The 26,074-nt window shown below is 39.3% G+C and overlaps 2 protein-coding genes across 6 annotated transcripts in view; one reads left to right on the top strand and one right to left on the bottom strand.

Annotated features, from left to right (window-relative positions):
• Positions 1-206, bottom strand: part of ELF1 (E74 like ETS transcription factor 1) — an 87,800-nt gene extending 87,594 nt beyond the window's left edge. For 2 of the 3 annotated variants that reach the window (XM_066313353.1, XM_066313357.1), the window contains exon 1: positions 66-206. The gene's annotated coding sequence lies outside the window, so the exon portion shown is untranslated. The remainder of the gene's footprint in view (positions 1-65) is intronic. The other variant, XM_066313354.1, reaches the window with a different exon arrangement.
• WBP4 (WW domain binding protein 4) lies at positions 125-23,394 on the top strand. Of its 3 annotated transcripts, XM_066313360.1 has the most exons (10): positions 125-316; positions 6,700-6,772; positions 8,203-8,265; positions 8,379-8,502; positions 9,299-9,511; positions 10,306-10,361; positions 13,132-13,198; positions 15,178-15,317; positions 16,338-16,567; positions 18,297-23,394. In XM_066313360.1, coding segments are annotated over exons 1-10 (1,176 nt in total). In that variant the 5' UTR covers positions 125-314; the 3' UTR covers positions 18,505-23,394. The 3 variants fall into 3 exon arrangements, with proteins under 3 accessions (XP_066169457.1, XP_066169456.1, XP_066169455.1); XM_066313359.1 differs by lacking the exon at positions 9,299-9,511 and having other exon boundaries at positions 170-316; XM_066313358.1 differs by lacking the exons at positions 125-316; positions 6,700-6,772 and adding an exon at positions 7,284-7,340.
• Positions 23,395-26,074: the final 2,680 nt, after the last annotated feature.

Raw genomic sequence — 26,074 nt, 5'->3', positions numbered from 1 at the left:
AGAGGGAGGCGGCTGAGCCTCCCCGTGCCCCTGAGCGCGGGACTCGGGCGGCGGGCGGCACTCACCGAGCGGCCGCGGCTCCTTCTCCCCGTCCGGGCGGCTCCCGCTGAGCGCTCGCCTCCTCGGGGGCGAGGGAGGAGGAGCGGGCGAGGGCAGGAGGAGGAGAAGGGCGGGGCGGAGAGCGCGGCTTGAGCCCTCCCGGCTCCCGTCGCCGCGCTCCCTCCCTCTCCCGGCGCCGCCCCATCCCACCCGAGCGGCGGCGAGCGGAGCGCAGGGCAGCGGAGCGGAGCGGCGGCGCTGCCGGGGGAGCGGCGATGTGAGTGCCGGGGGCCGGGAGGGAGCGGGCACAGCCTCTCGCCCTGCGAGCCCGGCTCGGGCAGGGCCGGCGGTGCGCGGGCCGGGCCCCCGCAGGCCGTGGGCGGGTCGGGGCCGGTGGGGCTGCGGCCGTGCCCCGGCTGTGGCCGGCCACCCCCGCCCCGCTGAGTGAGGGCTTTCACTGTCCCTCCGGTCCCTCTGCTCCCGTCCGGCCTGCCGGTCTCTTCAGGTTGTTTGTCTCCGCTGCGCTGTCGTGCTCTTATCGCCCCAACACACGCCGGGCAGCTTCGCCTCCTGCCGGCGGGGCGCTCGGCGTCTCTCAGCGGGGCGGGAGGGCTGCGGCCGTGGGGCCCGGGCACCCTGCGCCCCTCCTCCGTGCCCTTTCTCAGCCCCGCTCTCTCCCTCCCTCTGCCCCGCGCTCCCCCGCACTCCTTGCTGCCCCTCTCTCCCTTCCCCTTGGCCTCTGTCCCTCCCTTTCCCAAGTCCCCCCACCCTGCGACCTCCTCTGCCGCCTTTGGTTCTGGGCGAGGCGTGAGGAAGAAAATTGTCCGTGCCTTAGTTTTATCTGGCCATCACTACCTGCTTGAAGTCTTTAATTAGGAAATTTGTGTTGGTATCTGACCACGTTTGGGGGGAGGGGGATATGTACAAATCCAAGCTGCTGTCTTTAGCAGGTGAGAGTGGCATGTAGAATGGTATAGAATGTCTATTTGCTTGTTTCTGTTACTTTTCAAAATATCCTGACTTCACTGCTGAAAAAAGCCAAACTTCTTAACCTGGTCAAAATTTTTGTAGTGGTTTGTCTGTGGGGCAGTACTTGATGGTGAGCTGTGAGCTGTGTGAGCCTGCCTTGCAGACTGGCACTGGGTACAGCAGTGTTCTTAATTTTAGTTATTGCTAAAATTATACCTGAACAGATTCCTGACCCAATTTATGTTGCTGTTTTTTTCCTCTCTTCTAATTCTTATCACATTCTTCCTGACATAGCCCATATCCTTCTTGTGCATCTACAGCAGCAGACCTCTGCTCTCAGGAGATATCACTGACTTCAGATATTTAACTTCTGAAAGCTGACTCAGGCTTTAGGTTCCCGGTGTAAGGATGAAACATGCACCTTCAGTGAAGGTTCAGTGTACTTCTCAAGTGTCTCTTTAGGATGCAAAGAGTGCTGGTTTTGAGATGACAGTTTCCATCTATTGACAGGGAGAACTGAGACAACTACCTCACTCTTTAGACAACTGAAGTTAGAGGAGATGACCTAAAGAATTGGAGCTCCATATATGCAGAAGGCTGCTTTCCCTGATATCTTTGTGCATTCTTGTATGTTAAAAGTATTTGTGGCATTGGAAGTGGTTGAGTCACCATCCCTGGAGGTAGTTAAAAGACACGTAGATGTGTCACTTAGGGACATGGTTTAGTGGTGGATTTCACGGTGCTGGGCTAAGGGTTGGACTCTTTTCCAACCTAAATGATTCTGCGATTCTGTAATTTACAGTTTTGAAAAGAGGTCTGGCAAAGCAGATTCATGCAAATACAGGTCAGGCTGAGCAGCTTCTGCAGACCCTGTTTTCCATTGGGTATTGTAATTCATATGTAGTCCACAGGGGGTTAATATAATGATAGAAGTAGACATTTGGGTTGTGAATTAGAATTTAAAGAGGGATTGCAAAAAATATAATTGACTTGAGAGCCAGAAAAGCAAAGCCCTTCATAGAACTGCCATATTTCATGTGGATGAAACTCCCATCTGGTTCTGCTCTGTAGGAGCCCACAAATAAATAGTGATCACATATATAAATTTCTATATGTGATCACTATTTATTTATATATATAATGTGATCTATATATGAAGCCAACAAGCTGGGGCTAGGCAGGACAGTCCCATGTACTCGCAGTGTCAGAGATACTATTTTCTTTATTTTTACATACCTTTAAAGAAAAGTTAAGGGTATTTAACTAAGAAGAGTTTTTAGGGTACACTGTGAATCAGCAGAGTTGTTGTAAATTATTGGGCAGTGTGAGTCATTAGGGGCCATGGCACTGGGACCTACTTCACAGTACAAGGAAACGTTTTTGATCTTCTTATCTGCCAATATTAGCATTGCAATTTTAGGTCTCACCAATACTGGGATATTTGAATTAGAATTAGCTGTTCTGGAAACAGCTTCCCATGCAGAGGAGGGTCTGTTGTGAAATACATGGATATTTTTTCTTTTTGGTTTTTTTTTTTTCTACTTCTTTCTGTTACAGAAGTCTTGCTTTTGTTTTAAGTATTCACTATTTCCAAATAGTGTTCAGAAATAATAACAGATTCTGTCCTTTTGAGTGGCTGTTACAGAACAGCCACAATATTTACACTGAATTAATTTGCTTGTGTAGTGAAGAACTTGAATCTTACTCACAAATGTGCATTCAAGGTGATGATGCTCATAGCAGCTCTTCAGTGCTCAAATTTGCAGAACGCTATAAGGTGTTAAATTCATGTAAAGTGTTTGGAGGTTGTAGATACTCAAACCAAAGAAGACTGCTGAGCCCATGTATGCTGTTTCTTACCCCTGAGGGTTTCTGATTTGGACAGATACATTACTGATACAAACTGCCTCCATCCCTGCCAGATTTCAAGTCAGATATTTTAGAAGAGAGCTATTTCAAAGCAAATGCTTCCGGATTTTGTTTGTACAATAAAATTTTTTTCATTGTCTTCAGAATCACCTAAACCAGTTGTTTCTCCTCCCCCTTTCATTTCAGTACATGGTGGGAACAAAATCCTCCAACCTAGTCTCCATGTAACGTTTGGCAAAGCTGTCTCAGCTCAAGATCACTACTTCATGAGGGTTTTTAAGCTTCCCTGTGTAAGGAAAACTTCTTGCACTTCCTGCTGAAACTGTAATGGTATAGTAACTTGTGAGGAGAAGCAGCCTGCAGGTTGAGAGTTCAGGGCTCTGGACTCCAGTACTTGAGTTACGCTGCAGGTTGTTTCCTGAAGCTGTCCTTTTTGCACTCCCAAACATGTGATTCCTATGCTGGATGCACCACCTGGTCACTGCAGCAAAGGCTGTGTGGTTCTCCCGGCTCAAGAAATGTGCTGTGCAGAGTATAAATACCTGAATTTCAGTGCTTTCACTTTGAATTTCGTAATTTTCGTATCTTTTGCAATGGTAAATGGAGCAGGCATTGTTAATGCAGAGTTGCTACTTGTTCTTTCTTGTCTTTTTGTTCACTCTGATGTTTTAAATTAATTTCAGAAATCTGAAAATGTTTCTAACATTGATTAATTTGCTCTCTGCTCTTTGCAGCCAAGACTTTGTCATCTCATGAGTTGCAAAAAAAAGCTTGATGTTCATTTCCTCCTTTTTCTTCCTTTTCCTTTGGCCCCCTAAAATGTTGTACATTCTTCTTTTGAGTGGTGTTACCAGTAAAAGTTGAAAGAAAAGCACTGTTCTTGAGTTAGTATGGAATTTCCAAGTCTGGATGGGTCTACAGCAGTTTGTCCAGAAGTTACCCAGTACTCATCTGTATTGATGCTGCCCTGTTCCCTGGTAGCAGGCTATCAAGTTGATACTCAGCCAGCTCTGGAAAGTTGGGCTCCAAAGAGACTTGGTCCAGAAGCCTTCCCCTGAGTTAGAGCTCTGCAGTAGAACTGGCACAGCTCTCTGGGTCTGTGTCACCAAGCTCCCTTATGGGAGCCATGCCTGACAAAACGTGTGCAGTGCTAAACCTCGGCCCTGCAAACCTGGACAAGGCAGATGTGATGTGCTCTAGGCTGTCTCTTTGTTTTAGTGGAAGGAAGAAAGGGGCTTGTACTGGTGCTGGCCAGCTATCTAGTCCTTAGGAGGCTGGCCCAGCTGTAGAGCTGAAAACCATAATCAACCTTAACTTTATTTCTGGCAGAAGACAAGGAGTCTTAAAAGCTGTACCATTTTGACTGCAATGACTTTATAAAATAACTGTGTTTCCCATTACTTGTACACAATTACTCAAGAATAAAAAACCTCTGTACTACTTTAGGAGCATCTGCTCTCAAGCCTGTATTTGTCAGATTGATAAAACAATCACAGACTTAAAAAATTGTCATGGACCTGAATTGTGACTAGAGCCCATGAAGCACTTGTAGTATCTCAATAAAATGGAGTTTCACTTCAGTTGCTGCTTCTTTCCAAATATTCCTCTTTGGTTTGTGCTCTTTGCAGCACCACTGGAACTTTGCAAGTTCTGCTGTTGTTACAGTGGCAGATGCTATTCAGTGGATAGTTCAGCTGAGCTTGCTCTTTTTTTTTCCCGTGGTGTGAACTCAAGTAGAAAATCTTTAGGAGATTCATTTGGTATCTAAGATTCCTCATGCTTATAAGCCACAGAATTGAGGTAATAAGTTACACAATTAATTTCATTAATCGTGAAATGCAGGATTTAAGGTTCTTAGGCTATCCATGTGCACTATCATTAACATTTCTTTTATATGTAACAGTAGAGAGACAGCTCCAGTTTTTATGAAAACCAATAGGAGATGAAGCTAAAAGTCTTTTATCAAGATGTGGATTTGTACTGAAGCCACAGGTGTGCCCTGAGGTTCTCCAGAGTGATTATTCTGTGTATTGCTACAGTGGTTTGCAACAGATGTGGGGACCAGCAGTATTTAGGAAAGAAATTGGTGTAAAATAGAGCTGTGAAAATACAGCTCATCAAATTCTCAAGTCTTGACTTGTGGTGGGTACAGCTGTACAGTCTTAATTTTAGCACTTACATTTGATACTGTTGAAGAGAAAAAGCCTCCTGTCTCAGGTCAAACTTGGAAGAAGGCAGAGTTTCTTGAACATCCAAAACATGCTGTGAGGCTTTTTTTACAGTTTGTTTTCTGTCAAAATTGGTCCATTGCCATAGCAAGTTTAACCCTGCATTTAGCTGGAAATTTATTGTAGATTGTGTCGAAGGGTTTAGAGACAATTTATAGCTCGAGCAGGAAAAAGGATCTTGAGGTATTTCAGAGCTTTGAATTTCTCCCTCCCACTCAGCTGGTTTTCCAGCCAAAGCATTCAATTTCTCTGGCTTTGCCCCAGTATGTTTGGGTACAAGTCTCAAAAAACCCTATTTAATTAAATGTGTGACTAAGTAATCACACAGTTCTGAAGTACACCGTTTAGGGATGAGCAGATTTCTGTTTAAATTGGGGAAAGCCCAGCTGCTTCTTTCTAGATTTCCAGGAAATTGCTTGAAAAGCTGTGCATTGCTAACATACTGTTGCTTACAGGTTGGTATATTTTTGCTGAGTACATCCTTTGTATTTAGACTTTCAAATAATCATAGCCTCTTGGTAATTGTATTTTTTTGTTAAGCACTGGTGAGAGAGTGTATTATGATCCTTGCTTAAATTGTAGGAGTTGAGTATCAGGTCTGTTCCTGTAATTAAAGATCGGCTCACACGTATCATAAGAATTGAGGGTGCTGTTGTGCATGGAAGAAGTTTTGGTTTTATTGATTAAGAATGTCAGGAAGTATTTTCCTTGAACTTTGTGCAGTGGTCTTCAGACAAAGGCCAAGATTCAATTTTTGTGATGTTCTCAGTGTAATCGTGAATATTTTTTTAAATTTTGTCCCTCATTGTTTGTCATTTTAACTTAAAAACGTAGAAGTCTATTGTTCAAATGTGTTCTGGTGAACCAAAGCATTGTGTCTGTTGCTTCAAGCCAATGAGAAATAGAATTGCTTCTACACAAGTCTCATCTGGCATTAGAAAGTGGTTTTTGATGAAGAAACAGCCATTGGAGTTTGTTTTATTGTTAAATACTTTGATATGCTAACTTTTCGGCTCTGAAGAGTTTTCCCAAGTTTCCTCCATGTATCTCATTATATGGTTCAGGAATTCTTACATTTGTACACTGAAACATCCAAACAATTTACTGCTGTGACCCCACAGGTCAGAATCTGGTCCGGGATTCACTCCCCACAGTAGCTCAGCGTTGTCCAGAGCTGCACTTTTGTGTTGCTGAGTTCACTGTGTACAGTACCCAGCATTTTTATAAAAAACAGTGCAAGTTGCACTTTTCTGACTGTTCCATGTTTAAATGGGGTATCTAGAGCTGCTTGTTTAGTCTCATATTTCTGGTTCTTACAGCACCACCTCAGTTGTAAAAATTCTGCAGTTTTTGGAGATCACGTGCTAAAATTCCCAATACTGAACTGTGCTTTATGAGACACAGTTGTTAGTACAGCTACTCTTACTGGCTCCCCAGACTTGGTTAAAAAAAAAAAAAAAGAAAATTGAACTCTTACTATTTAATCACGCAAAGAAGACTAAATTTAGTTTCTGAAGATATATATAGATATATATGAACACCTGTGGCTTTGGTTATTGTTTCAGATTATGCATCTCTTTTTTTCTTTCCCCAGGGCCGATTACTGGAAATCTCAGCCTAAAAAATTCTGCGATTACTGCAAGTGCTGGATAGCAGACAACAGACCTGTACGATGGTCTATCATACTATGTCCATTATTTGAAACATTAGAAATTTCAATTACAGGCTTTAAACATCACTTTTTGATACTAGTCTGTCAGTGCATGAAATTTGTTCTATAAAAATGCCTTTGTAATACCTCTGGTGTGTAAAATACATTATGTCAGAGCCAGATACCCACATACAAGATGGTATGTGCTGTTCTCCATGGCAGTACAGATAAGGACTAAATATCTGGCCCTGCTTATTCTTCAAGTTCTGTAACTTAACATTTGGTCTGTCTTGAAACTGTCAGTGCCTCTCCTTCGCTTTCATGTGCAAGTAGAAAGCAAAACCTGGTGTCTGTACTGTTTGTATGTGGTAGGCACAGTACAGCCAGTGCTCTGAGCTCTTGAAGCAGGTTTCTTTGATTTCACACAGCCCACAGAAGCATTACTGGGTTACAGAAACGTGTTTCAGACTTGTAGATGCCTTTTGCAGACTACTGGACACATTGGTGTCTTCCATAGCAGTAAGTTCTGCATTCCTGACTGGATGCCAGGGGTGCTCCTAGAGCTGAACTTCCTCTGGCTTACAGTAAGATACCTGATTAGCTCATGTGAACTGTAGGTATCTTCTCAGAGTAAGTGAAGAGAAATTTGTGTCAAGGGAGGGATTTGAGCAGTTTATAAAGTCTGTCTCTAAACGAGATGAGTCATCCCGGGATGTGCATCCTCTGCACATCAGTTTGTGCAAAGGTCAGGCTTAGGCATCTAACATCTAAAGACCCAAATGAGCACAGATGTTTTAACATGAGAACCACATAAGAACTACCACTGTTGCACCTGAGCTTCTGAACACCTCCCAGCTCCTACTGGCTTCAGTCTTTCTGGCAGCTTTTTGGCTTGCAGACTGTTCTGTTATCTTTAGTTATCCAAATCTCCCACTTTGCCTTTTCCTCCATCTCTCTCTCTTTTTCAGATTTTTGAACCTGCAGACTAGTTTAAATTCATGAGATATTTCTGAAGTGTAGCATAATGTAATTAAGGGCAGTAGCTAATACTTGGAACACTAAATAACCCATATGGTTTTTAAAAGTTTGCATGAGAACAGGGAAAAGTATTGTGATGATACATGAGAGGATAGCATGAAGAGGGAGCCCAGATTCTCTGTTACTTGTCTCTAGCATCTGTGCAGAGCAGTATTATTTGAAAAAAATCTTACAAATATACTATGGGATTTTATGATTTCTCTGTTGAATGTTTCTCGGTGTTCCTGTATTCCTATAGCCATCTTAGAGCTGTACTATTTGATGTAAGTGTTCTCAGAACAGGTTACATTAAGGCTTGTTCAACTTGTACAAGTAAAATTAGTCCAACTAAATTTTAAGTAAGTAAAATTAACTGTTTTAAAATTGAATAATACATTACTTTTCTTGGTTTTTTCCCTTACTTTGAAGAGCATTGAGTTTCATGAAAGAGGAAAGAATCATAAAGAAAATGTGGCAAAGAGAATTAGTGAGGTAACTTAAATATCTTAATTGCACTAATGCTTATTTTTACTCTCTTTCATTATCAGATCGGTTTAATTTATTCTCTTGGATGTTTTTTTGTTTGTTTGTTTGTTTTGTTTTAGATTAAGAAGAAAAGCTTGGAAAAGGCAAAAGAAGAAGAAAACATGTCAAAAGAATTTGCAGCAATGGAGGAGGCAGCAATGAAAGCATATCAAGAGGATATGAAAAGGCTTGGAATTAAGCCAGGTAGTTCATAGAGCTGCCAGAGGATTAAAGACAGAATTGAAAGAGTATTGAATAGGAACATTTTATCATAAATTAGATCTAGGAGTGAGAGTGGAGGCCTCCAGGACTGTTGCTCATTTAAGAAAAAATAGAATCTGCAAATTGCCAGTAGTAGAAGTTGCAGTACAGAGTACTTATAGCTATGGTATCCCCTGATCCACGGAACAATCAATTTTGGAGTAGAAAAATTAAACAATGCATTCACAGAAAGTTAGGCTGTCATTGGTGCTTTGAATCAGCAGTGCAGCTTCCTTTGATTAATTTTATGTTTCAGTTTTGCCAGTTGGAGGCAAAAGTTCCCATGAGTAGGAGAGGCTGGGTTCCCACTGGTGTGAAAAACAGTGGAGATGAGAATCTCCTAGTCAGCTTGCAGCTCAGCAAATACCTTTGTTCTGTACATTGAAGACATGTTATCCTTTAAAAACAAGTTTGCAGTTTCAGGCTCCTGTAGCAGATGTCTTTTTCATAATTTTTTTAGTTTCTCTTTTGTTGTTTAGTTAGAGCTCATTGGTCCTTACAATTTTTCTCTTTTTTACTCCTCATTTTAGATTTGGACATTGTTATGTTGCTGTAGTAGTGGTACAAAGCAACATTCTTTTAATGTAGTCTTACATGCTATGAGTATAATACTAATGATTTTTACTCATTAGTGAAAATGCTCATAAGAACAAAGTTTCCTATTTTCTGTTGTGCAAGAGTGACTAATATTTAAGTTCAGAATAATACTCTTTTTTTAAAGGACATTATTTTCTCTAAGATGATGTAGGTTCCAGTTCAACACAGAGTAAAACGCAGAGTAACACAGTGGAAACTAAAGTAAAGAAAGAAAAGAAAGAGAAGAAGGAAAAGAAAGAAAAGAAAAAAAAGACACCTCAGGATGCTTCAATGCCACCAAAAATTGAAACGAAGGAGTGGGTGCAAGGATTATCTCCTGAAGGCTATACATACTATTACAACACAAAAACTGGAGGTAAAAACTACTGAGGAGCAAGTGCAGATACAAATATGGAATATAAGTGAGAAGAGACCACCTGCATTTTTTCACTTCTCTGTTCTTTCAGTAGTATGCTGTTAATTAAAATGTGAACACTTAGTTGGAGTTTTGGTATTTGACATTTGAGACTTGGGTATCCAGAATTTCAGACTGGTTTTGCTGTTGATTAATGATGGAAGAATGCAGTAATTCTGCAGTTTCTGGAAATGTTTAGCCTGCCAGGGGTTAAGTACACAAAGGTAGCTGTGTTCTTCCTGAAAAAGCTTTGTGATCAGGAATGTGAAATAAACTGATAGTGTCTTTCTACAGTTACAGGATTTATCTAACTGACTTCTCTTGAGAAACTGCACGTTTTGATTTACTTTAGAACATAGAAGCAACCCTCTTTTATGATTAATGAAAATGTTACAAACTGTTTCATATAAATTTAAGAATTTACATTAGTATTTACTGTAGTCTTTCATAATTTCATTTTTTTTTTTTTTTAACCAAAAGCCCTGTATCTCTGTATCAGGCATAGTAATAGAGTCTGGAGGGTTGTTAGCTCCAGTAAAGCCAGCTGTAGTTATGATACTTTGGTTTATTGTTCATACTGTAGTTTGGTCAAGGATTATTCATATTCCAGCATGGTTTATATATATTTACATAATTTGTTTATATGTGTGCACACAGCAGTGTCATATCACTTAGATCTGTTTTCAGTAAAGATTATTAAGTATAAACCGAGTTGAATGATGTGAAATGGGCAAAATATGCTTTTGTTTTTTAAGAATCACAGTGGGAGAAACCTAAAGGATTCCAAGGCAACTCTCAAAACTCAGAAACGGTAATCAAATTATTCATGTCTTTCTTTGTCCCTTTGTAAACTTATGAAAATATAATTTGAATATGTAGAATCTTTTCTGATAAACTGCAGTTTTACTATAGAAATCCTATTTAGCTAATTTGTCTGTCAAGGGAAGAGAAGTAATTAGTCATGGTTGAGTTCCTGCAGACTTCTTTTATGCTGCAACCTATAAAATTGAAAGCTTTTGGGAAATTCTGAATATATTCTGTTAAACCCTTTTTTGAATGAAATGTAATTTTATAAAATAAATATTATACAGTTGAAGTAGTTAAGCTTCCTTATCTAAGGCAGCACTGAGCCTGCATTGTCAGATAGTTGAAAAAAAAAAGAAAGGTCATTTTTTTTGTTTGCTTTACAATACAGTTGCATAATAAATTGTGGTTTTACTGGATTTCTTACAATCATGGAACCTATATGCAAGCAATTATTCAGCAAAATTAGTAATTTAGTACATTACCTAATTTTCCTTATTTGCGGCACAGAAAAATTTGCAGAATAGTCCAAAAAATAGTCCACATAGGAAAAAAAAATCTTTTTATGATAAATGGGTTTTCCCCTGATCCTTCCACTGCAGGATTTTTGTGCTTCACAGCATTAAACCCAGGACTTTTCCAACACTCCTGTGATGTTACATTTCTGTGTTTTCAAGATAGGTGTCATATATACAATCTAATTTGATGTCAGTTTTGTTGGGTTTGCCAATGTTGCATTTTAAGCTAGAGCTCAAAAAAACCCTGGTGTTTTCAGAGTGCTTGACATTCTGTAACTCTGTATCATCACATTCTGTGCTACTTTGGCTTTCTGATTCCCTTGTCCTGTGGGTTTGCACAACTTGTTAATCAGCACTTCAGCTTTATCTTTCCAGTCAAGACACAGCATTGCAATATGTAAAATCAGTCTTACTGTAGCCTTCTGCTGAAAGATGTGGTTCTGAAACTAATCTTGCATGGTCCTTGGTACATATTTACCCTCACAGTGAACTATTTCAGGCAGTGGAGGCATCAGAGTTTAGGTTAGTGTTTTGGAGGCTTATTTCCTTGCTATCAGCATTCTGGATCAGAAAAAATGCCCATGTGGGGAGAGCAGATTGGGAGGAGAAGGCACTCCCTTCTTGGCAACAATTTGAAGTTAGCTCATCCTAGCCATATCAGAAGCACACACCTTCAGCCTCCAGTATCTCTAACACCACACAGCTGTATTTTGCCATTCCTCCCTCACCCTGCCAGTGACTTCCTCCTGTCTTGAGTTATTTTCGTTATGGCTAAAAACAAGCATTTGATTGCTCCCTTATTTAGTCTGAGCTAAGGATATTGGAAACATTCCAGATCCCTAACAAGGACTCACTGCCCAGAAATTAAAGGGCATGCTTGCAATATGTTGTGCCAGGAGCCCTCCTGGTTTTACAGTGCATTAGGTTTTGCTCAGACTTGGAAAAGAGGTGGGAAGAACAGGGTAATGAAGGGGCATGTTGAAGGCTGCCTATAACCAGTTAGACTGACAGTGTGCTTCTTAGCATTTATGTTGTGGGACACTCAGTGTGCCTAGTCTCAGATATTGGCTGAAAACCTCTAACCAACAGGTCTACAAATGCTCAGGATCTAATAAAAAAAATTATTATACTTAAGACTGTGGGGTTTTATCCTCTTTATGTTTGAAATAAACTTTCCTTTTGCTTCTTTTGTCAAAACCAGCACACTAAAACTTTTGAGGGCAAAACCATGAGAAGTCATGATTCTGAAGGTTTTTGTGCCTTTGCCTGCTCTGAACTTACCAGTACAATTTTTTTGTGTTTACAGAGTGGGTGCAAGAACTTTAACTTCTGATTGTATTGGTTTTATATTAAAAAAACCCCAAAGTTTCAATGAGAATATTAAACAAATGTGTAGGTGTGCAAAAACCTGTCTGTATATCTCTGTGTGCACATACACATTTATTAATACTGAAATAATGTATGGTGAAGTTGCCCAACACAGAGCTGGCAGTATTGGTACTTAAGGTGCAGAGTAGTAGTTGTGTGTGTAAGAGGGTATGAAAACTGCTTTCTTAAGATTTTAGGGCATGGGTAATGACTGATTATATAGTTGTAGCTGGTTTGGAAAAAAAATTACATATCCACAAAGATATACCAGCAAGTTCGGCCACATTTCTTATTTATTTATTAATCAGTAGGGAAAGAGTGTATTGTTGAAATCGGTGCTTTAGTAAAGAAGTAAAATTGTTGGCATGCAAAGTTTGATTCTGCAATTATTTGTTGTAATGTTCTATTTTGGGATAAACATAAATTTATTTGTGTATATTTAAATTTTGATAAAATTTATTGGTGCTAGTTTTTTGTAGCCCTCACAAAGACCTAAGTCTCCTAGAGAATTTTTTCATCAGTATCCACTAAAGATGACACAAATAGGAAATTACAGCCTCAGGGGTGAATACTTCGAGAAAACCCAAACATGTAAAATAGTGGCCTATATAAAAATCTAAACAGTATGGCAACATTTATTATACATTTATTATTATAATCATACTAATTATCCACTGTTTGAGAAATAATTGTGTTGGTGCATTTGCAGTATTTTAAGTTACGGAATTCCATCTCGTTGGAGACAAAGGGAATACTTTCTAACAACGTTCAAGCTTTAAACCAGTAAGATGATAACAGACAAAAAATACTCAGGGGTTGAACAGACTTACAAGTGATGCTTTGGCTGATCCTGAAAATTTTTCTTTATGAGCTCCTGTATCTTTTTCCTAGGGAGCAGAGTGGGTTGAAGGTGTCACTGAAGATGGTCATACCTATTACTATAACACACAAACTGGAGGTAAGAAGAACTTTCTTTCCAGTTAAGCACTGTTTCAGGAGAGAGGGTTTTCAGAAAAGCTTTTTGTTTTGCAAATGATTTTTTACAAAGTTTTGTATTTTGAAAGCTTCTGTCTTAGTTGAAATAAAATAGTTGCTTAAGTCAGCCCTGGCTTTCTGGCTGCATTGTCAGTGTGCATACGTTTTTGCTTCAGAGGTTTTTTTTGACCATTCAGCTTGTAATTCTAAACTAGGCATTCATTTTTACTACATATATATTGAAATTATAATTTGGACACTAGAAGAGGGGGTAAGGTTTTATGTTGATGGGCAAGTGGAATTGACTAAGAACCTCCTAAACTTTTCCTCTTGCTGACATAGCATTGATAAGAAAGTGTAGAATCTTACCTCCTACTACTTTTCCACTTTTTCCCCTACATGGGGAACTTTGTGGTAACTCCCTCAGAATAGCATCTGTTTTCTAAATCTATTTGAATCATTCTAAGGTCAATGATGTCTCTCTGGAGAGCAAGTGGTTTTTATACTGGCTATGAGTTTTCCTTCTGGAGTTGGATATGAAGTGGCATTGCTAATGATGCCAAGAATGCGTGGGGTGAGGGAGGGAGCAATCCAAAACCTTTCAATTTTTCACTGGGCCACTGCCCTGCCCAAGTGATTTGCAATTTCTATTGAAAGGGAAAGGAGATGTTGGTTATTTTTAAACATTGCCTTCCAAGTTCAGATACATTTTATGCCTATATTTGCTGTTCTTTTAAGTACTTCATGGACATATGATACTTGTAAAGAATATGTTTCTAATCATCATTTGGCAGAATTTTGGCATTTGAGATTTCAGATTGATCTCTCACTTTTATATAGCTGTAAGTAAGTGTCTTGGGAGTGCTTGAAAATTATTTCCTCTGTTCTGTTAACAGTAATCCCATCCTCTGATGACAAGACAAGATTTTAACTGGTATAAACAGTTCTAAATGTCTCACATCAGACATGTGACTTTAGGGACTGATGGCTCCAGGTTGGTGGTATGAGTCTGGAAGGCTGCACCTACTCCACTCTTTATGTGGCGCCTGGGAAAGGGAACTTGCACAGTTACTGACCTGAAGCCAGGTGACAGCAGTACCCTTAAGAGACTGCACTGTTCATGCAGAATTATTCATTGGCAGTTTCTTACATCTTTACTACTTCAACATACATCTAGGCACTTACATGTTGTATTGTTTGCAGTTAGGAAAAATAATAGAATTTTTTTTACATTGGAAAGCTTATATGAAATTATAGAGTAAAAGTTGGTGTACTTTTGCCTTATTCTTACTAAAACCAGTTTTAAGACCATTGAGTCGACTTTTATTTGAATATTTCTTTTCACTATGTTTACTGGAATACTACTTCTAAATTGAAAATGAGGATATTTGTGTATGTACATATCCTATATATACTCCCATGTCTTTTCAGATTGATGTTTGTTTCAGGTTTCTGTGTTTGCTTGAGAGCTCTTTCAATTAGAGACATAACATTACTAAGAAAAGTAGCACTAGAAAAGGGTTTAGCTGCCTGGAGACCTGAAGCTTGTAGTTACCATTCTTTACTTTATCCTGTCTTTGTAATCAACAAACACCTCAAATCAAATAGGCACATCTACAGGGCAATTAATTTATTTGTCTGTCCTGTGTAAGGATGAGAGGAGCCACAGTCTTGTGTGTCAAGGTTCACCATGTGTGATGCTTTTTGTAAGAGCTAATTAAAACAAGCTTTCTCAACAGTGGACTCAGCTGTCCTGACCATGTCTCTGCTGGGAAGAAATATTATCTTTTTGATTATGGTTATTAAAACAAACATACTAAACAAAGGCTAAAGCTTTTTGCTAAATTATTTGCTGTATTTTTGCATAAGGCAGCAGCACTTCTGACAGGTTGTGTTGTCGAACCAATAACAGATCAAAATGAGAAGCATAAAATAATGTGGTTGTTCAAATGTCTTGGACAGTATCCACATGGGAGAAACCAGATGGTTTTGTTCCATCTTCAAATGAGAAGGGTCAGTGTGACAAGCCTGCAGAAACAACGTCTGAATCAGACTCAGAAGACAGTGAGAATGAGGCAGAGAGTTCAGAAAAAAACTTAAAGGTAAGTTTTCTTCAGATATCTTTTACATATATGATCTTATACTAGAAAATTATAACTGAATCTTCTGTTTTGTCTTAGCCTGTACTTACTGAAATGAGATTAAAACCTGTGACTGAAAGCAAAATTTTGCACTTCTTAATAAAATGAATCTTTATTCGATTATTTGGCTCATTAGTGGCACAATTCCAGAACAGAAAGCATGATCTTTTCTTCAACACACCAGAAGTACCTTGAATTCTACAAGACATGTGATGTTCTCTGAGAAAGGTCACTGTCATTTCTCTGAAATAATCCACAAAATGGTTTGGATTTCAGTGTGAGGATGACTTCAGCCTTTCATTGGTAAATGTGACTGCCAAGAGACCTTCAGGGAATGCTTTGGACTGAAAATGGCATGGTTGTAGTTTCCTTATTAAATTGAGAAAAAACATAGCACATAGTACAAAATCTGTATCTATTATATGTTTAAAACATAAATTTAAAATTTGAGATAAAGGATGTGACAATGTCTCTAGTTGGTTAGATGGTTTCCTTGGAGCTGTTAATTCAGAACAGATAAAGACAGTTTAAATACAAAATGTATTCCTGGACAGGTGTTAATTGTAAAACGCATATTTTTGTATCACTGTATTATTATAAACTGCTACCAGGTATTAGCAATAAGTGTGTGCATCTGCATGTAGAGAAAGTTGCATGTGAAATTTTTCCTCTTTGAAATATGCTAAGCTTTGCTTTCAAGTGAGTTTGTAAGTTTGTTAACTTTGGCCTTGGTAGATGGGATTTTCCTGCTTAAATTTCTTGTAAACATTTAAGATTTTTTTCTCACCTGTAAAACTCAAGAACAAAAAGTTGTTGGTCCTATCAGTGTACGAATTTATTGTTTCAAGCTACTCTTGGTTCAAAAGCATGAATAGTAGATAATGAGTAGATAATAATAGTAGCAAATAAAAGATGTAAAATAAAGCTACGTTATGTTTTTATTTAGGCTTTTTTGCTTAAGATGGGTTTTTTCCTCTTTAGAGGAAAGGAGATAATGGTGAAGAATCAGAGGAAGGGAAAAAATCTCCTAAAGCTAAAAAGTTAAGCCCTTACGGGAAATGGCGAGAAGTTAAATCAGAAGAAACCGTGGATAAAGAGGAGAGTACATCAGCTTCCCAAGAAACCTCTACTGATGAATCTAACAAGACCAACCCTTATGGAAAATGGAAAGCACTTAAGGAAGTAGGGGAAGAACAAGAAGAAGAAGCAGGGTGAGTATCTTTTTACCATCCTGATTTTCATGTTGTTTGCAAGAACTGAAGCTTTTTCCTCTGAATTATGGCAGAATTAGCACAACTGTGTTTGAAACTGTTGCCAAAATACAGTTCTTTTCACAATGATTATTTTAAGTAATAGCTCTCCATTGCAGATAGAGGTGCTGTTTTGGGTTTTATGTAGAAGTTCAGCATGAGTACAAAATAAATTGAAGGGATTTAAAAATCACAGTCATGCCCTGTTTTTTCAGAGGTTGTGTATCAAATATTTAAATGTTGTTATTCTAAGCTTATGTTCTGTAACATCATGTCCTTCAACAATCTGATTCAGCTGCCCCAGGAGTTCCTATGATTTCTCTCTCTCTCTCTCCGTTCCATGTCAGACCAATAAACTGCAGATGTTTTCATGAAGTGCATCTGATCAGAAGGGTTGTTTTGTTTTTCTGTATAATGCCTGAGGTGGATCTTTTCCCTTGTGAAGTATGCTCTTTTATTGTCAGATTCTTCTTGTGGGTCCCTCAAGGAGTCTGGCAAAAATAGGTTTTGGAGAATGAAAAGAGTCTTCTTCCTTATACTTACTCCATTCTTTAACATTATTGAGCGGGTAGACTTCTGACAGTGCTTATACTGAATTAAACATTGATGCACTTCTTGGTGATGATAGTGTTCACATAACACCTCCTGAACTGGACTAGCTAAGCTGCTCCTTGACTCCTGAGCTGAAAATTTCTTTTGGGTTTTTTTGAAAGTGCTATGTAGTAAAAAGCGCTTTCAGCCACTGAACCTCAGGCTTGAGATGGACACGTGTCAATGATACAAATGCAGTTGTTCATTACTGACTTTAAATTCAGTCTAGGCACAGTGCCAACCACTTCCAGGAAGTTTACATTTTTGGGATACTGCAACAATCACACTTTCCTAACTTGCCATCATTCTTGTGACTCCTGTCTGGGTGCTTGAGCAGATCCATGTCTTCCTAGAAGCATGGAGCCTCAGACAAGGTGTAGGACATGAGCGGACATCAGACTAGCGCTCAGTAGCAGAAGTATTCTTGTGTGGATTGGCCAATATCTCTGCAGCAGTGTTGTGCTGGTGTGATACCTGTGGTTTAGGTGACTTTCTGCTAACTTTTTGGTTCTTCTCCATCATGTTTGTGCCACGGGTTATCCTTGTGGAACACAGTGTTTTGCTGCTGACCCCTTAAAACTGATAGATCATTTTTAGTTGTTGGCTTTGATTTGTTTTGGATCAGTACTGGTTGTAATCCTGCTCTCCAAAGCCACCTCTCCCAGCTTGGGGTCACTGCCTGATTTGGTAAGCTGGGTCTCTCTTCTGTCTTGCAGTCCCTTCAGGACAGACACTTGAGGAAAACAACTCAAATGTTGTTGAACCACTGCTACTACTCACTGTCTACTGTCTTTTAACATTCTTAAATTTACAGGCATACAGCCTTGTTATCTCTTGCAGGACTGTTGACAGGATGACTGCTTGGGCCATGCTGTAACTTTTGTACAGAATGAGGTGTTAGTTTGTTATTTTTTATGGCAGCCCACACAGAAGAAACAAAGAACGTGGGTTTTTTCTTGATGCCTGCCATGACGATGACTAGAAGACTGCATCTACCTCAAAGCTGTTTTGTCAAATAAAAATAGCTGTTGCTCTGCAGTACACCATGTTGCTTTCTCCATGTAGATTAACCCTTTTACATTTTCCTTTCTTCTCCCAGTGAAAAAGTGGACCTGGAGCTTCCAAGTACAGAGAGTGACAATGTAGCACCCGCAGTGCTAGAGGATCCTGAAGAGGAAACAGTCATATTTAAAGAGAAGACAGTCACCTCCCTTGGAGACCTGACAGAAGGGGTGCCAACGTTTAAGAAGAGGAAATTTGAAAATGGAAAATCTAGAAACTTAAGACAAAGACTGAGTGATCAGTAATACTTAACAAATAATTTTAGATTCTGTTTAAGCTAGAGTGAATCAAAAGTTTAATATTTTAAACAGGCTTTTATAAAGAAAATGTTGGATAGAAGTTAAGGATTTATAGGTATTAAAACATACATGAGTTTAATATTTTTTTATTTTATTTTGATGTGATTGGTTTTGGAATGGAACTTTGTGTTAAATTACTTATGCAATATTGTAAATACATGTATTCTTTATTTTAACCATGCCATCCAAGTTCTATTTGCTCTGGGTATGCTGTTTTAAGTATATTTCATAAGGATTTTTACTCCTTTTCTAAGTGTGTAAGAATGTAGTAATCCTTTATCTGAAGCAGACTCTTTATTTTCATAGAGGAACTGGATCAATAGAATATACAAAAGAGTAAAATCATCTCCCAAGATTGTTTATGTAGCGTAGTTTCTCCACTAATGAGTAAAATATTGTGCTTACTAACCTTCGTCTGATTGCTTGCAAAAGAGTGGGTGGTGGGACTGCCAACATATCAAACTGATCATTTGGAAGCTGTTTTTAGGAGAGTTAGTCACATCAGTGTCATCCATTCCAAATGATGTTCTGAAAAATTATTTGCGTATGTGCATGGTAAATATATTAAACCTCTGCAGAAGATTTAACCCTGACTGATGAATCCTAACTTGTAGTAACAACACCAGAGCCACCCTTGTTGGAGTAGACATTTCTGTGATGTCTTCTTGCTTTATTCTTGTCTACTTGAATCTTTCTTCCTTTTACTTAACAAGTTTTCTTTTTTAATCTTGCTTTCTTTTTGTCTCTTTCCTAGCAAAAAAACACTTGCCTGATTTTTTAATGAAAAAATATTTTAGAGACCTGGCCCTCCTACAGCATACAGGACCATTTTTGAGGTGTTTGTGTTTTTTTCTGTTGATATGAAGTGTGTGTTTTTGGTTGCAGTGTTTGATAAGCTGAGAGGGCTTAAGTGTGTTGAAGCTTCATTATGCTCAATACCATAGGGGAGGAAACAAAAAGATCAGCAGAGCTGATGGCTGTAGAGTCCAAGATGACTTGGATGTTTTCTTAAGGATTGTAGATTTGATTTCTTCACTTGGTGGGATTGGTCTGCATTTAGCACCACCAGGATGCTAAATTTGTTGTCTGTGTCAGAATATAGCTGCACTCATTGCTTCTCTAGCCATCAAACAGTGAACCATAAAGATCCAAATAATCAATCTGTTAAAAACTATGTCTCTATTCTTAAACCTCAAGGTCCTTTTTGTTCAGGAGAGTCTCAATCAAAAACAAAAAGGAATGCAGCTAAAGCAGTTGTCAAGAGTCCAGCAAAATAGAGTTGGTCTCTGCTGAGCTTGAATTTCTTTGAGAAAGCAAGTATTAATCTGTTGGATCAATTGACAATGGAGTGCAACACGGGGAATCTGGTTTATTGCGTATTACAGTGGAAGTTCTTTTTTCTAATCTGTGACTTTTGCTGTATTTTTAGAAGAGAAATAATTATTGTGTTTAATCCCATGTGTTTTCTTGGCTTCCTCAGGGTTTGGTGTATTTGTATTTTTTCTGATGTTTGTTCTGATAAATTTGAAAGTTTACTGTAATATTTGACCCTGGATTATTTATCATTTAGAGATGCAGGACACACACAGGATGCTTCAAAGTCTGAGATGCAGGAATGTACAACATTCATGATCATTTGGAGTGATCCTCCGAGGAGAGGGTTTCTTAATCAGATTTTTTAGGATTCATTCTTGAACATTACTCTAGGAGCCTGCTCTAACTTGAAGTTTCCTTGTATTTGTGGCCAGTTTACTCTTCCAATTTACAGAAGTCCTGCCCTTGAGCTTCATATTGAATCCATCACATTTTCTCTCTTTGAAATCACAAACAGTGTCCTTGTGTGACAGCATCTTCAGTGTCCCACCAGTGCTTCTCTTCACCCATTCCAGCCTGAGTCTGCCTGTTTTGCACTTGCCTAGGTGGATTTCCCTGGGCTAGTTCACCTCGATTAAGGCCATGCAGGATGTCACCAATACTTCCTTAGCTTATTGGAAGTAACTCTTGAAATGTCCCTAAATCTCATTTGCTTTTTACATGACCCCACATGCTGTCTGCCATGGGCACCCTTACCAGTGATTTACCACTACATCTGATTCTCTCTGCTCCTTTACTTTTGCCAGCTGCTGAGTTACCAGCTGGTCATGCTTTCCTTTCAAGCACAGTTCTTGTTAGACCTTTTTTTGTACTGCTGTACTCATCCTTCTTCTGTTACTCCAAACCTAAAGTATATGCATTTCATTATGATTTCTGAAAAGCTGTTTTTGTTTGTTAGTACAGTTTTATTGAATAGTACAGGGTTTCCTTGTAGTCTTCACTTTTAATATCCTCTGAGGAGGATAGCTTTCCTCTTTTAATGAGATTCCCAAAATATTAGCATCTTTCCTTTAAAATGTTTTGTCGCTTTGAAGTGGTCACAGGCAGTGATTTAAGATACCTGTAACTAAATCTCTTGAGCAGATGTTTAAAGACATCTGAAAATGAGTGTTCAAAACTTGTTGCCTTGTGGAGCTGCTGTTAGTTGTAATAGGAACCAAAGGTCTTTGTATTGTGTTAAGTAGACAAACCAGAACGTTAGGAAAAAAATTAAAAGTTTTCTTTATTCACAGCTAGTAAAGTTAGTTTAAATACCATACGTGTGGTTTTAGCTGATGTGACTTTTAAAGCCTGCATTTCACAAAGAAATACAGCACTTTGCTCCCTACTACCTCTGAAAGTCAAAGACCAGTTAATTCTTTGTTCTTAAGTGTAAGTTATAAAAAGGGCCAGTTGAAGGAATTTTGATATATCCTAAACCATTGTTTAATTTTGCACCATGCTGTCATTCAATTTCCTTACTGTGTATCTAAACCAAATATTTTCTGCTCTGTACAAAAATACTGTCTTGTGTGAGATTTAAGGCAGACATTGCTTTTCCAGGACATCTGTTTTGCACAGATCTCCTTCCCTTCTGTCCTATCTCCCTGCAAACTCTTCTGCTTTTGGCATTTGCTACAGGAACCCTCTGTGTATTGCCACAGTTACTGTGCTAACCCTTCTTCAGGCTGCACTGGCCTTTGACAAAGGAATATTCCTTTTACTGTTTCAGCCAAGTGTTGTCTTTTCTGGCTGATCTATTTTCTGTCAGTGTTTTTATCCACTTGCCTGTTTTTATTGCAAGCTCCTTGAGTTTTATGTGATGTCAGACATTATGAGCAATATGAGGAGAGCCAGAGAGCAGGGGAGAGTCATTGCAACTTCTGATCATGATTTCTTGTGTGTGATTTTGAGCCAGTCAGTTCACTGCTCTGTATTCTTCTTTCCTTGTCTCGTGTTTTCATCCACTTAGTCTGCTTAGAAAGGCAGCTTCACAGTGTAAGACTTGTGTGTGTTTTTACAGCAGGGCCTGCCTGAAGTTGGTGATGCTTTCAGAAGCAAATATATTGCATATACAGAAAAAAAAAAACTTTTGTTGGTCATTTGTTATTCCAGGAGCTGTGCAGAGACTGCTCAGTTTTATCCATGTTATAGAATAATCCTGGTTCCTATTTAGGCTAAAATGCATTTTAATCTTTCACCTGGGGATTTGTAGATTGAAATCCACACTTTCCTAATAGGGTAAAGTTTTCTTTGACCCTCATAGATAAAATCTGTGCCTGCAGCATCATCCAGTTCCAATATTCAGTTTTAGAAGTGGGAGGGCTGGTCATGACGTGGATCTGAGTTAAATTCACTAACCTGTGCATGTATAAAAATATTTCTCCTTTTTATTTTTTCTTTCCTGAAAGAATTTTATTTCAGTGCGAATTTTGGCATCTCAGAAAAGGAGTAAAAACCAATGTCATGCTGCTTGGTTTCTTTGATTTGTTTTTTGAGTTGTGTCTCCCCTTTTTTTAGTACTTTTCTTAGTATTGCTGTCTTCCTTGAATTGTCTTCCTCCAATATTCCCAGATATGCAAATCTCTGTCACTGCTGTGCTATGTTTGTGGTGTCCTCCTTCATCTTCTCCTCTGCTCTGCTGAGATTTCCAGAGAGCTTTGTGTTCTTCTGTAGCCACCATGTGTCCAGGTCCCCGCTCCCCACTTCTGCTGCCTGTTTGCACTGTGCCCTAAAGAACCCTGTCTGTTTTCCAACACCACACAAGCTGTTTCCAGACTTGACTACATGTGCTCTTTTGATTTCCTTGATGATTTCTTTTCCCAAGAAAGATTCTGTTCCATTCCTCATAGAGGGTTTGCAGCCTTTAGATGTTTTTGCTTGTTGGTACAAAAGCTGTCTCTATACCTCCTTCTATCAGCTGTGGCAACCCTTGGGTTCTGTTTTGTCAGCCAGACCTCTTCAGTCTCTCTTCTATCTACCTCTTAAGTGCCCCTACCTTCTACCTGCTAAATTATTTAACTTAGAATTTGTGGAAATCATTTATGTGATTAACAAGTTTAGCTTTGTGAAATGTTTCAGGATAGAACTTGAATAAAAGTTTCCATATAAAGCAAAAAAGTGTTGCAATTATCATCTCAAAAAGGCTTAATTTGCCCAAGAGGATTCCCAGAGAGCCAGATTTCAGAGATTCCTGGAGAATTGGGGGAATTCCCAGGATTCCCAAAAGCAGATTTGATTTTACCTGTAAAACCATAAATAGCTTATGTTAAAAACCAGCAGACAGCATTGCAGTCCGTGGGTTGGAGACAGTGGATTTTAATGGCTTGCTTGGGGGTGATTGAAAAGCGTTTGTTTTAGTTTATAAGTAATGTCTGCGAAGTTAAACAGCTGGTTTCTCTTCTCAGTTGCAATTACAAAATATTGCAAGCTCTTGAAGTGGAATTTATACCAAAATACTGAATAAAGCTTTCATTTGAACAATCTGTGTTATCATCGTGCATCTCTTCAGGGGGTTTAGGGCAACCTGGGAGATTGAGGTGCGCAGATTCTGTTCAAAATGGGGCCTGGGGTAAATATGAACTAAAATAGGTCTGTAAATATGGAAATGCTTCTTAAAAATAAATACTTTTGGCTACCAACAGAATGTCTGTATGCCTTCCTCTATCACCTTAAGCAGAAAATCCGTTTGTTCTGTGCATCAATTCTGAGTAACAAACCCTGGGTTTAAATTTCTTATTTAAAATTTTTTAACTGAGTTCAGTTTAAGATTTGCTGCAGTTATTGGTAGTAACATTCAAAATAAAGCCGAATATATGAGCTTTTTGATTATAACCAGCTGTGATTCAGTATTACATATTTGCTGGCCTTAGGAAGAATGAGCAGTGCTCTGAGAGTCAGATACACGCTTGATGACTCAATGAAAGCAATGGAGCCGAGGTGCCCGGGCTGCCCTCCTTTTGCAGAGGGTAAACATCCATCTCTCCACTGCCATGGAAGGGCTGCTACTTCCAGGCACACACAGCTTTTGTCTGGCTTCCCTGCTGCCTGGGTGAGACGCTTCTGCAAGAGACCTCAGCAGAGGAATGAAAGAGATGCAGGAACTGCATTTCCTATCAATCAGCAGGATCTGCAGAGTGCTGAAGTTGGTGCCTGGTACGAGCTGTGACGTGACGTCCGTGGGTGAGGTCTCCAGACCGTGCTGAGGGGAAGCTGGGTGGGTGGAGGGTTGGTAGTTTGTTTGTTGTAACACCATTTAACAAAGAAAGCTGCAGGAGAAGGCTGTTTTGAGCAGAGGAACCTCCTCTTGCGCTGTTGTGCTGTCCCCCTGCACTGTTTGTTTCTCCCCAAGAAACTGTTTTCCCTTTTCCTCCCTGTGCTTTGTTACTGTAATTTTTTCTGCTACTTACTTCCCTGCTGAAAGTCCTGATTGTAAGAACCGAAAAGCCCGAGTTAAAATATTCCATCCTGAAAACCCCTCAGAAATAGCAGCGTTATACTGCACATCCCTTCCTTGAGGACAAGTGCCAGGCCATGGTCAAACAAGCTCTCAGCTCTTACATCCCACAGTAAGGCTGGGGTGGAAGAGCTCAGAATAAAACACGGCTTCAAGTACTTTTTAAGTTTGCAGAAAACAGTTTCAAACAACATGTTCTCAATGAGGAGAAGCAAATACAACTGGTTTTAGTAACGCAAAGCACTGCAGGCAGTCGCCTCCAGTAGAAGTGTTCTGACTCTATCCCAAACTGTCATAGCTGTATTTTGCTGACATACACATGTACATGCACTTGCAGGAAAAGCTTAGGACAAAGACCCTTCAGGATCTCCTGGGCTAGGCTGGCAGAAGGGGTTCAACTTCTAAATTTCCATACCTACATTTGGGACATCCAAAACTTAGTAAAGAGGGGAGCTGCTGTCTGCTTTCCCTCTTCTCATCACTCTGCACATAACCGTCAACAAAAAAGAGCTACAGAAAATTATTCAATCACAAATATCCATAAGGTCCTGCAGAAATATCACTCTCTTCCAGTAAAATAAATGAGGCTCATATTTTAAGTGTTTCAATAATTTTTCATAGTAAAGAACTTCATGGACTAATAGAACTTCATAGCTAATCTTGGAAGTGGAATCTTATTCAAATTTTTAAAGAAGTTCCTAAGAGAAACTTAGAAATGTTTGAGATATATAGTTAATAAAATGAATTGGTGCATTTAATAGCATAATGAAAGTGAGCATGGTAATTGGATACCCACGTCAGCTGGATATTCTCTTATTACAGGTGATCATATTAGTTATTGCCAGTCTGTTGGCACTGCAAGAAGTAGAAGCTCAGATCTTTCTGGAAGGTTCTTTTTCTGGAGTGCCTACTGAAAAATGCCAAATGAATGCTGAATTGCATGGTAATAAGTTCTCTGATTGACTTGCAGGGCTACCAATTAAAAAAAAAACACCACCAACCCAACCAAAGCCCCAAAGCTTTTGTAATTGAAGTGCTGGAAGCAAGAGATAAATTGTCTGACAAAGTTTGCTGATAAGGACACACAAAAGAATGGAAAAATAACTGCAGAATGGAGTAACCGAGTATAATTTTCCTGCTTTCTTCCTGTAACAAATTCTATCTTCCTTAATACAGCTTAATAATGCTACAATTGTTGCTATATATACAATGATAAAAACTACACCCTTTAGAAGAACATTTCCTCACACTGCATCATTCCTGATTACAAAATAAATATGCAAATGTAAATCAACCACAAGGCATAACTTAAATTCTAACAATGAACTGCTTCTTCTCATGTAGAAGACAGTGCAGAGCAGCTTTCCAGGGACAAGCAGGATGAAAAGAAGATGCCGTGATCTGGCAAGTGAACCCAGCTGAGCAGAGCACCAATCTTGGTGTCACCCTGAGCACGGAGCATTCCTGAGTCAGGCCTATGAGCAGTGCCTGCCTGTGCTCAGCACTACACCTGTGGAGGGCAAAACATCAGAGTCCTGTCAAAGCCCAGTGTGCCCTGTAGACATCAGGATCCCCTCAAGGACAGGCAAAGGCAGACATTCCCAAAGACAGGAGCTGGATTCCAGAGCTACCTGGTTTGCTGAAATGCATCTGCAGTATGAACTCGTTTTCTCTGCCAGGAGGCAGGGAGCTGCCTGTTACCTCATA

This window comes from Sylvia atricapilla, chromosome 2 (assembly GCF_009819655.1).
Source record: "Sylvia atricapilla isolate bSylAtr1 chromosome 2, bSylAtr1.pri, whole genome shotgun sequence".
Classification (NCBI taxonomy): domain Eukaryota; kingdom Metazoa; phylum Chordata; class Aves; order Passeriformes; family Sylviidae; genus Sylvia; species Sylvia atricapilla.
The sequence above is the reverse complement of the archived record's forward strand: the minus strand, read 5'-3'. Positions and strand labels throughout refer to the sequence as shown.

What these genes read in the sequence shown, in the direction of transcription:
- WBP4 (XM_066313360.1), top strand. An exon ending in GGATAGCAGACAACAGACCT is followed by an intron (nt 6,773 to 8,202) that starts GTACGATGGTCT and finishes CTTACTTTGAAG; the next exon opens with AGCATTGAGTTTCATGAAAG. An exon ending in TGGCAAAGAGAATTAGTGAG is followed by an intron (nt 8,266 to 8,378) that starts GTAACTTAAATA and finishes GTTTTGTTTTAG; the next exon opens with ATTAAGAAGAAAAGCTTGGA.